General features: G+C 46.2%; 1 protein-coding gene and 1 long non-coding RNA gene across 8 annotated transcripts in view; one reads left to right on the forward strand and one right to left on the reverse strand.

The window, feature by feature from the left end:
* Positions 1-12,227, forward strand: part of osa (trithorax group protein osa) — a 20,096-nt gene continuing 7,869 nt past the window's right edge. The window contains exons 1-12 of one of the 7 annotated variants that reach the window (XM_067354837.1): positions 1-1,137; positions 1,293-1,415; positions 1,527-1,733; positions 2,385-2,444; positions 8,686-8,833; positions 9,208-9,306; positions 9,416-9,741; positions 9,833-10,229; positions 10,317-10,442; positions 10,535-10,716; positions 10,867-10,908; positions 11,914-12,111. In XM_067354837.1, the coding sequence (XP_067210938.1) occupies positions 280-1,137; positions 1,293-1,415; positions 1,527-1,733; positions 2,385-2,444; positions 8,686-8,833; positions 9,208-9,306; positions 9,416-9,741; positions 9,833-10,229; positions 10,317-10,442; positions 10,535-10,716; positions 10,867-10,908; positions 11,914-12,111 (2,766 nt within the window). In that variant the 5' untranslated portion in view covers positions 1-279. Of the gene's footprint in view, positions 1,138-1,292; positions 1,416-1,526; positions 1,734-2,384; positions 2,445-6,949; positions 7,164-8,685; positions 8,834-9,207; positions 9,307-9,415; positions 9,742-9,832; positions 10,230-10,316; positions 10,443-10,534; positions 10,717-10,866; positions 10,909-11,913; positions 12,112-12,227 lie in introns of those variants that run through there. The other 6 variants (XM_067354838.1, XM_012363708.2, XM_067354839.1 and 3 more) reach the window with 6 other exon arrangements.
* Positions 3,242-5,725, reverse strand: LOC105670287 (uncharacterized). Its single transcript, XR_001100408.2, has 3 exons — positions 5,537-5,725; positions 5,260-5,280; positions 3,242-5,164 (listed from the first exon to the last, which is right to left on the reverse strand). It is a non-coding gene; the product is annotated as an uncharacterized lncRNA (long non-coding RNA).

The raw sequence follows: 12,227 nt of genomic DNA on the forward strand, positions 1-12,227 counted from the left end.
CGTAATACATGCGACGCTGCTTTTGACGTTCGCATATGAGTTTTTTTTGGTTCCTTCTACTTTGAAAACGCCAGGAAGTGATTTTTCCTAGCGCGCCGCTTAGTCCACGCACACCCGATCGAGGATGTGCCGGAAGGTGTTAGCCGCGACGCAAGCCGTTCGACTAATCGGTATTTCGATTTCGAGTACGTAGTACTTGGCCCCTTAGCGAGGCGCGCACGAGGTCCCGCGATTGGCCAGTTTACGAAAACGACGATGGCTCCGTGAGGAGAGAAGAACATGGCTGCGACGCAAGCCGAGAGCCAACAAAACGATGTGAAGCTGAACGAGTCCGTGAAATGCGCACAGAAGCGTACGCAAGTCGGTGGGAATAGTGCGAGTGCTAGTGCGAAGCAGCAGCTGGATCCTGAGCCGGACGATAAAGTGTCCCGGGGCGCGGCCCAGCTGCTTAAATATGTGAATCGCGGCGGGGACACGACGGGCTACGAGATGAGTCAATACCGCGAGGACATTGGCGGACACACTGCTGCCGGTGAGGTAAAATCGCCGCGCGAGGCCGGCCAGGCGCCCCAGGAGCCCGTCGGCAAGCAAGAGGCGCATGACGCGCCCGGCCATCCCGGCCACCCGGGCCATCCGTTCGCGCCAAACGTGATACGCGACTACTCAGACGAGTACAGCAACAACAAATCCGGCGAGTTCGCCGCGGGCAAACCGCTCGCCGATTATCCGCCCGGCAAACAGTTACCGGAGTACGTGGCCAAGCATGCGGACTTTCCCGGCAAGCAGCTGGATTACCATGGTAAACACTTGATGCATGAGAGCGAGCGGGTGCACCGAACCGCCGAGATGGAGGAACACTACTCCACATCCAAGATCACGGAATCGCGTCTAGCGTACGTCGGCGCCAATCCTGGCAACTTCTCTGGCCAGCCGAGGTTTCTATCTGGACAGAGTATATCCCAGACTACTGGTCCGACACCTACGCTGAATCAGCTGCTGCAGGCGTCTACACCGGTGCATCGGTTTCATGGCAATTATCCCGGTATGGGACCCGAGTATCAACAGCCGTGGCCTATTCAAAGGCCACCGGTTGTACCTCCTGTTTATCCACAACCTAGCCAGCGACCTCCACAAACGGTAAGTTAACAGGCTTCATAATCAAGCGTAACATTGTAGTAGATGTCTTTATCGTTACGAGTCTTTATAGCTGTGGTCTCTTGTCAATATTAGGCTTTATTGAAGATCAAAATCCATGTACAATTCTAATGTTTTCCATATTTTCCATATATCAGGGTTCGCCGAGATTACACACAGGGCCAGGAGGACAAAGTTCTCCAACTCCCATGCAATATCAACAATATACCCAACGGTATTCTTCTCCTACGAGACCTCACGCACCTTATAGTCATCATCAGGTAAACAGATTTATCTTTAATAGCTGACTTTAATCTTACACTCGTGTAATAATATTAGAGAAAATCAAAGTCACCAGATGTTTTTACGAGATGTTTTTTCTATCTTTCTAGCTAAACTCTTATACGACGCAAACCAATCATCCCTCAAGCTTATACACAGAACAAAGGGGGTGGAATCAAGGTGGTCCACCGAATCCACCTCCACCGCCAAGTAATCAGGTCACTCCATCGGGTCAATCACCGCAGCGTGCTTTGTCTCAGTCTCCAGCTCCACCACCTGCTGCATCACCACAACCACAGGCCACCAGCCAATCTCAGGTGAATATATAATAAAACAATTACCAGTTATTAATAATCTTTAACGTCATTGAAGTATATCAGGAATAATTATCTATTTATTTATGTCACAAGAATTATTATTGTAATATAAATATTTTTAAGATCTATGTATAGTATTCACGTGCAAATCTTTGTGGAAAATAGAGCTTTTTTTTTAGAGAGAATAAGAATTCTGACATAGATTGTTTTTGCAAATAAATTCGACTTAACAATTAAACCAATAACAAGGGATGAATATTTGTTTGAAATCTGATAATGTTGATGGAGGATATTTGATATAAATTGTAATATGATTACATGCTAACAGTATATAAATTGCTTATGAAAGTTTGCATGTGAATGAATGAACAGTTCAAGTGTTGCACTCAATATATAAATCCATCTTTTATTTTTGTTTTTTGTTTGACAAATTTACAATATAATAGATAGAATTTCGTATAATCTGTTTTGTTAGAATTATTTGAAAACTCCAGAAAGATTAATACATGTTACACAAGCAATGGAATCTGTTAATATTTATAAGAATATTATTTTAAAATTGGAGCACGATAAAAATATGGTTTAAGGATATGCTTGCGATATTTCTCCAATGTAAAGATAGATTATTTATAACGTTACATTTCTTTTTAGGCTTTTCACAATCTGCAACAGCGAGCTACAACACCAAATACTCAAGGGATTGACTCTGGGGTAAGTTTTTGCATATAATGCTTAATTTTATTTCGTTGCTAAAGAGCTAAAGTATAACAATAATATCGCGTTCGAAATGTCTTTTTCACAAAACTCAAGCAAACACGCGTACCGGGAACGTGGCAAACAAGTTTTTGCTGACGATTGCATAATCCCCTGTGTGACAAGAACGCCATTATCGTAGAGAATTCATGTGCGATTTGAATTCGTTCTACTGTTTTGTTGCGGAAGCCACGCGGTTCAATGTATCGATACCGGTGAAATTTTGTCAAAATATTTAATACTGCATGCGTGTGGGTGTGTATGCGTGTGTATGTGTGTACATATATGTGTGTGTGCGCGAAACCATCGTCTATCCAACGACGGCGCCAATCCCCTCTGGCGGCGTTACGGCAACAGGACCGGCGTCGATCGTCGACGCGACTTCGGGAATAGCCCGGAAGGCGAGTTCTCCGTCTTGCGACATACTATTTGGTCTTCGACATGGTCTTAGTACTCGGTCAAGTACTTTCCTGATGAAAAGAGCAAGCGAGAGTGAGCGAAAGGGAGGCCCCTCGCGTGGAGCGCGAAGATCAGGAGACCGAGGAGGTGGCGGGAGGAGGAAGGGGGAGGATGAACAAGGAGTGGAAGAGCGTGAGGGGAGGAAGAGAACACGACGGTGGGGATGGAGAGTACGCGACTCGTAGAGTTCGATTAGGGCGCGAGTTGCGCGGCCGCCGGAGCCCCAGATATTAGCAACCTCCCCGCCGTGTTTCCCCTCCGTTCTCGCTCCCGTCCCCCCGTCCCCTGGGTTCTCCCCCACTTCGTCGCGTTTACATGGGCGGGTGAGCGAAAGAACCGAGCAGGCAACACGGATAACGCAACGGCAAAGCGGGTGCGATGCGAGCGCGGGCGCAATTGGTCGACGGCGACGACGACGGCGGCGGCGGCGGCGGCGGCGGCGGCGGCGGCGGCGGCAGCGGCGGCAGCGGCGGCGGCGGCGGCGGCGGCGGTAAACCCCACTCTCTCGGTGCACGACGTGACGTTTTGTGTCGCGCTCGGCTATATTCGGTTCGCCGGATCATGCGACTGTCACTCTGCGACACGCTATCGAACTTCTTGCGCTCCCACGGCGCGGCTTCGAGGCGTCGAAACGCAATCGAAATGTACTGCTACGTGAATTTTCCACGGAACGTACGAACGAAAGAACATGGATCCGGATATGAACGCGAGGAGCTCGCGGCGCGACGCCGGGATTATTTGCAGGATTTACCACGCCCGTACTCCGGAGCTTCCGGACGCCGTCGTTGCGGCATCGAGCGGGTCCCAGCTTCTCTCCACCTCGAGATACTCTCCTACTCGAGATAATGTCCCGCGAGATGCGCCATGCCCAAGGGGAATAGGATACCGTCGGGCACGTTGGCTCGGCCACCGACGGCGGCAATGCTCGCGATCTTTAAGTTAACCGCACGAATCGTTCGCGGAGTACATGCGCTCTCGGTGCCGTTGCACGGCGAAACCCGCCATGTTATTCTATGCTCTCTCACGTTGATTTACTGCGTTGCAAAATAATAAGGAAGCCGCAAGGGGAACAATCTGTTTCGCAATTAATTTTGACATTAATTTGTAAAATATCAAATGCTGGAAAGTTTTTTACAAATTTCACGAAAGTCGTCAATTTTTAATCACAATTTTGTTCTTTATTAGGTAAACTGGGATGAGAATAAAGTTATTACATATATTTTTCAAGAATGGAAAATTTGGAGTTTGAATTACGATCGTATAACGGAAAAATTGCACGATTTTCTTTCTCTCATTTTCGAATTACGAAATTGCTGGAATTAGAAAAGGGCGGAGCGTTAAATTGTAGGCTCTTGAGGAAGTAATAGCGAGAAATATTCGCATAGATTCTCGCGATAGTACAAACGAACTATGAACGGTAAAAAGGGACTTTACGTACGGTCACGCGGTATACGGTATACGGTCAATAAACGTCGATGTATCGGCAGCGAGAGAACGACCTGCGAGTACGTGGAGGCGCACGCGGCTACACGGAACTAAGTAATCGTAAACGAATAGTAGCAGACGGTCCAATGTAAACACGTCTGATGGGAACACATGGTATTTAGTCTGCTACAGGTGATCTCGTCCCGCGAACGATACCGCGTATCGATGCCGTTGTTATCTCGGCCTGGGTTCAATTTCCTGTCATAAATAAAAGAAGAATCTTTTACACGTCACGGAATAAAGATAAGAATCTCAAACTGGAATCGGCAAATTTATCGCATACGATAATTGGCTCTTCGCTACACACTTTCTCTTCTCTCTCTCTTTCTCTCCTGATAGATTCCGGAGTTGAATGAACCTCGGACTCCATTTATTGTCGCAATCGGCGGGATAATAACATTGCCGGCAGATAAAAATAATATTATGTAATCCGCGCGATCTTGCACTCTCTCGAGAACATGGGTAAATACGTGCGGTTCGCGCGCCCATGTTATTTACGTTTTCATTCACGCACATCTCCGTGCTGTGTTTGACTGGCCCGAGAGAGATACCGATCGGACCTCTCTAACACACTCACGTCGCGTATCGCTCAAGTTCAGCGCGTGTATCGAACGGATTAAACTTCAGTCATCCGATAACGTAAACACGTTCGTGGACGCCGCGACTTCGCTGACAATAGATTGTTGTATGAATCAAACAGCGTTTTCGATTCATGCTAGTTTGGATCAATTAAACTGCAAATAACAAATATTACGAATTAAAGCTCGAAAGGCAGATGTTAAAAGATGAGCCAAGAATACTTGCGATTAGTGATTGCATTTAATCTTACCGTGAGACTATTCGGGATCACCTGAAACGCATTAAAAACGGAGCAATAACTTTCAATTTTTAGGTTATAAATATTTTAGGTTATAAAAAAGTAAAGTTGATGAATTCTCTCTATATAAAGACAAACATTTGTCTCCCACATTGATTGATTTAACGCGAAATATCTAAATATTGTCCATTTTATATAAAACTTGCGATTTTTTTAATTTCTGAGTTAAATAAGCGCTGAATAATAATGTTTACAACCTCAAACGTAACGATTATGTCAACATTTTTACCTTTATTATTAGCTTTTAGATTCGCTGCATTTTATTTATATGCATATGTGAATCTTTATTGATACTCCAGTTTAAATGGCATTGTATATTTTTTTAGAAAGATTTATTGGAATATGAGCAACGTTTATTTTGTGTAGAACACGGCGAAATCGTATAGAGTCTCAGTGCCTAGGTTTTACTGGGGCACATGAATTCGCCGATCGAAAAGTGCCGAAGTAGCCACGACGCTCGCCGACCGCTTACCGCGCCGCGAACGTCGCATATGTGTGTGAGTACGAACTGAAACATGCGACACAGACGATCTGCGTGTGTGTGTACGTTCGATGAATCGCAATGGATTCGGAACGATGAAGTCAACTTCATGCTGCTAGACATTTACGATCTTGAAACTAGATTCAAGGGTAAACATCGCGTAAAAGAAGACGCAGACACAAAAGAAGGTTTAGGGTTTTTTTATTTTTCATCGAAACTCAACCTATGCGACAGAATAATATTTCAACATAATCTAGCTATGAGAATATCGGCTTCGATAGAGTTCCCGAGACAGAGAGTCAGCAGGCTTTTGGGAACGATTCGCTGGCATACGGTCGAGGCTCGGCGAAAACGACCGAGCGACGCCGAACCGACGCTTGCCGCGCCACGAAAGAACGCCCTCCAACAAGCAACGGAGCCAGCCAAGCAGCCAGCTAGACGCGAAATCTGTAAACCGAAGTCACAACGACGAGCGACCCCGATAAAAGGAATAATTTTTCGCTGAACGCGACGTCTCGTTGTCATAACGCGAACGTTATACTACTCATTTTCGACCCCGAACACGGACTATAACCTGCTTGACGCGTGTAAACGCGCGCGCGCGCACGCACGCACGCACGCAGCAGGCAAGCAAGCAGACAGGCGATCACGCAGGCGGGCAGGCAGACACGCACGTACGAACACGAGGACAGCGACGACGACGCGCGCGATATTATACTACGTAATCCCTACGTGCCCCTCCGAAGTTGCACCAGCCTCGTCCCGTGACACGGAGCTCTTTGGCAGACTTATTGACACAACATGCGACGCTCGAGGAGAGCGAGGTGGCACGCGTGCGACGGCGGAGCGACAGCAACAACGACGGCGGCGACGGCGACGTTGGCGGCGGAATAGAGCGTCCGGCATACGACAACACGGCCGATGTTACGAGGAATATAATGCTCGCGTTTAACTGGTACGCCAGCAGCACTGATCTGATAATTCTTGCTCGCGGCGCCTCCTGAGATACTCCGAGAGAAAATTTCGCTCGCTCCTCGCCCTCTTTTCGCGTGCATTACTCCGCGTCGTAGCTCGGCAAACATGTGAAAACTCAACTAACGAAACAACTACGTTTCCGCTTCTCTTCTTCTCTCTTTCTCTCTCTCTCTCTCCCTCTCTCTTTCTCTCTCTCTCTCTCTCTCGCACGCTCGCTCGCTCTATGTCCGGTTGCTACTCGTCGTGCTTTAAGCGGAGAGCCGGGTAACGCCTCTCCTTCGATCTCTCGCCGCGTCATGCCGAGAGTCCTTGTGCCGGACGGCCTATGTACCGTACGTTCGCTCGTACGCCCGAGGAAGTGTTTAATCGCCATCCGCACGGACCAACTATACGCGGCTTGGTAGGTGTAATGATGTTCCTGAATTTTCTTTCGTTCCTCTCGGCCTCGCTCCGCTCTCTCCGCCTCACCTTGCCTCTTTCTCTATCTCCATCTCCCTCTCTCCGATCCTAACCCCATCTCTCTCTTCTCACTCTATCCCTACCCTTGTGTATCTCTCTCCCTCTCTCTCTCTCTCTCTCTCTCTCCCTTCTCTCGAGTGCTATATCTATCCTCGTCTCTGTTCCACTCTCTTTCCCCTTCCCCCTATCCCTCCTCCGCAACGCACACATACATAGAGGAGGAATAAGCGAACGCATACTCGCGCGCGTATTCACACACACGCAGCAGCCGCTCGTTGCGATGCTCGTTGTGACGGACGATCCGTACGAAGTGCGTATACACGCGGGCACATGCATACGCGATTTCGACCGGGGATATACACGGTGTTGTGTGCTACGTGAACTGTGGCCGAGAACGACGCCGCGTGCCATCGTTGCGACGACAACGGCAACGACGACGGGGACGACGACGGCGATCACGAGCGCGACGTTACGCCTACCATCGCTCGCAGCACACGGAATAGTGTGACAAGAACGTTTTTGTGCGATATTAACCGCCGCGCGCGCGACGGACTCCAATAATATGGGCGACATCGCCACCGCTGGCAACCTCGCTTCGCTTCGCGCCGCTCCGAACGCCCGTCGTATCGGCGTCGATTGATTTTTAAGACGAGGAACACGCGATTATTCGCCGTTCCCCAGCGCAGAACGTGGAGAGTCAGCACACCCGTTCGCGAATCGACGCATCGCGTTCGTCGTGGCCACGAAGGCGGCGCGAATCGCGCTGACCGAGTCGCTGTTACCGCTGCTGCTGCAGCAGCAGCAGTCAGTGTGTAACAATGAACACGAAGCGGACTCACGCGTGTCCACGCTCATCGTGAGAGTGTGTCCCGTTTCACGAACGCGGGATCGAAAGGCTCGAGTGATTCTCGTGGATTTCTCGATAATATTTCTCACCGAACTCCGATCTGTGTGTCCCGTGCGGATCGTAATTGCGAACTGTTTATGTTAAGAGTGTCTCTTGTGTACGCCGTAACAGTGTTTGAATTTTTGTGATAATTTCAAAGCAAACATTTGCCGTAGCGTTGACCTACTTTGAATCACTACGGATGATATTCGTACACTAACTGCACGATGTATCAATTCGGAATAATTGCGCAAAAGTCGCGTTTGTAAGATGTAAGCACAATGCTGTCATACTCTTCCAAAATTTATATCCTTATCAGCTGTTTAAATTTATCGCGCACACATTCAATCTGTTTATTGTCATAAAAAACATGGTTTGCCACGTTCGACTACTACAATACACATTCGGATGCATTAATGATGTATAATATGCTTATTCAATAGTGAAATTTTTTTTGAGTAAAAAATAAGCATACTTCCCTATTTATATAACCAATTGTATGATTCATTTTTTTTTATGCTTCCAAGGAACGAAAGAAATTGTCATACTTATTGCACAAATCTTATTTCTATTGCAGGAATTATCAGGACAGAATAGTAATGACAGTTCGAACGGACCAGCTTGCCCAGGGACACCAAATTCTCAGGGGATGAGACCCACCCCGTCACCTACAGGATCCACAGGTTCTCGCTCGATGTCCCCTGCTGTTGGTCGGTCTTTTTTACGTCTGTCTCTCTTTTCACTTGCATTTGTATTTAGTAGTAAAAGTCATAATCGCGGATTGTATTATGCAGGATATCTCAAAATTGCAAAAATATTATCTTAACCACAAATTCTATGATAAATCTTAAATTAATTTGTAAAGAGAAACAGTCTTGAAAAAAAAAGAAAAAAAAAATATGCAAAGAAAGAAGTAACAAACACATCTGAGATGTCCTGCATATCACGTTTAATGTGTCTAAGTAAATTACATTGGTGTTCTTAATAGTGATATTGTAGCATGAGCGTTATGTAAGAGTTCATCTATCGTCATCTTTCTCTTTCTCTTTCTACATCGATATCAGTGCGTCTATTTGAAAATGTATTCTTGAATGTGCAGGCCAACAAAACGTTCAGATGCCTCCACGTCCGTCGAGTAGTCAGTCGGATGGTAGTGGGCCAGCACCACGCATGAGTCACTCTCCTATGACCACTCAAGGTTCAATTTTCACTTCTCTCTTTCACTCGTTCTTGTGAAATTTATCCATCTTTACCGCAACTTCTGTGTCAAAGACGATAATAATCATAAAAATAATAATTGGTCACAGGAGCATACCAGCAGCCATTGGGTCCTTCACCGCACATGCACAGTTACAAAATGAACAGCACCGGTCCTGGCGTAGTGCAACCGGGACCTGGTTCGACGGCTCTCGGTGGAATCAGCCCAATGGGTGGTGGGATGGGCTATGCAGCTGGTGGGACGGCTGCGGGTCAGCCTGGGGGTTATCACGCGCAGTCCACCTATCCACCGCCGCGTCCTCACATGCAGTTTCCGCAGGGGTATCCGACGCCCGCAAACTCACAACCACCGCCCAATAATCAGTATCAACCTCCCAACAGACCCAACAATATGGTACAATACCCGCCGTACACGGTAATAAACGATCTCGGTCGATAATACGACGATACATCAACGTCGATCGTCGATGAATAATTTCCATTGTTTTTTTTTTGTTTTTCCCCAGCATAAAATGGGCTTCAACAGTGTACCGCCGGGAATGCCGCCGAGTCCAGGACCGCCGCAGGTTTACGGTGGCAGCGGCACGACCGCGATGGTGCCGCCTGGCGCACCGGGGGTGCCCGTTATCGGTAATATGGGACCGCCGGCGAGCTCTATGGGCCCGCCACCGCCGTCTCCCAATCACATAAGCAATCAGCCACCACCGCCTACCAGCTCGGCGGTATCGCACTTGCACACCCCGGCGGCCACTCCGCCGCTGAATCACGAGGGCAGCCCGATGCCGCCGCCGAGCACCACACCAAACTCGCATCCTGCGTCGGCACCGACGCCAACCAGCCACAATTCCGCTGATCTCACAGCTGAGACTTCCAACGACAGCGGTATAACCACGACCGCTTCAGGTGAGCGAATATATCCGGAGTACATTTTTTTAATTATTATTTTTCCGCTCAGATGAATAACGAAGTTGTGTGCGTTTTTATGCGTAGGTACATCAGCTATAAATGTCATATCTACTTCGAGTGGTACTGTGACGTCTGTAATAACAACAGGTCCAGACGGTACGTCTCTGGATGAAGGCTCGCAACAGTCAACGTTGTCTAACGCATCGGCTGGTTGGTGTTACTTTTGAATCTGTGCTCGTTTTAGTGACGCAAAGCTTTGGAAAGTGCGAATATAATATTAATAAAATGTATTTCATAAATAGCTTCTGGTGAAGATCCAGCATTTACGCCAAAAGTGCGGAAGGAAATGATGGGAGGATACCACAGCCATCCCGCGACACCACAGAGTACTGTTCCGTCTCCGGGTGCTGCTAGCATTAATTCGATTCACGAGGAGTATTCTGACATGAACAGTCCTAGTTGGCCGCGTACTCCTGCTAGTCCTGTACGTATATCACATGCATGCGGTTTCACACGTGGCGCACATTCTGACGTACTAAATTAATAGTTAATTGAATACCTCACATAAAAGACTTTCAACGTCTCCAAGGTTAAACGCAATTATTTGAACCTTCAATATTTTAATATTTTACAGGTGTTTAACAGTCATGTGCCTCAAGACCCGTACAGATCTAAGGTTATTGTTTTTTCACTACAAATATTTGTTATATTGTCAAAATAGCCCCTTGCACTTGTACGCTTAAGACATATTTACCCTACTAACTTTTCTTGCTTGGCACATACGCATAATCATATTAATCTGGCAGATTACAACGCTGTATTCATCAAAGTGACATGAATTCCAATTTACCATTATTTTAATATCGTATATTAATTTATTGCGTTCTTCTATAATTATCTCCCTTTCCTCTAATTAGCAGAGTATTTTAAAATACGCCATTTATCGCTACTAACGTATTTTTATTTGACAGAATATATCACGTAATAGCAGAACGAATGAACTATTTCTGTGAAAGAAATGTGATAGCCGCAATTAGCACAAGCAGTTTGATTATTTAGTGTTACGGAAACTTTTTCGGCAATGCTATGACGTGAACAAGTTCATTGAGAAAACATTAGCTGATACGCTTATTTCATGCACTCAATATTTTACAAGTTTTGCCTCTTATTTACATTATCCGCATAATAGAATATTTTACTTAATAATCATCGCATGTGTCTAATTATTAAGTTGCATAATGTGCATCGCTACATCGCATTCAGTTGCCAATTAATATTATTTTAATTAGACAAGAATTATTTAAATGTACTTTTTGTTTGGAAGAAAAAATAACTGTTGCAATCTTAAAAAAAAAAAGATACTAATGCTTTCTGTTACGATTTATGAATTTACCTGGTACATACACGACTCACTAACGGTAACGAAGGATACGTTAACAAGTGGTGTCAGTTGAAACGTTTATCAAAATGGAAAATGGATAAACGAGTGTCGGAAATTGTGTCTGTGCATGCGCTCGATAATTATCGGAGTCTCGTTCGCGACTTGAGGATAATAACTGTTTTATGTTCTAGTGTAATTAGATCAATAACACACGAAATAATTTTATCAAGTTTATATGTTTACAACGCTCTCCGTGATCTTGCAAGGTATACTAAAATGCAATTATTGTGCCACTTTCAGAAGCCAGATAGTCTGGCAAAGTTATACGAAATGGATGACTCGATGGAACGGAGAACCTGGCTGGACAAACTGGTCAACTTCATGGATGAACGAAGAACACCGATCACCAGTTGTCCCACCATCTCCAAGAACCCCCTCGATCTGTTTCGGCTATACCTCTACGTGAAGGATAGGGGGGGCTTCATGGAGGTATGCAAGGTGCAGTGTAGTTCCATCTAGCCCTCGGTGTCTTACATAGTTTCTGTATTGTTTTTATGTATTTTTGCATTCTTTATACTTGCTCCACACGCAAAACTGTACATTTTTTGAGGTGT

This window comes from Linepithema humile, chromosome 5 (assembly GCF_040581485.1).
Source record: "Linepithema humile isolate Giens D197 chromosome 5, Lhum_UNIL_v1.0, whole genome shotgun sequence".
NCBI lineage: Eukaryota > Metazoa > Arthropoda > Insecta > Hymenoptera > Formicidae > Linepithema > Linepithema humile.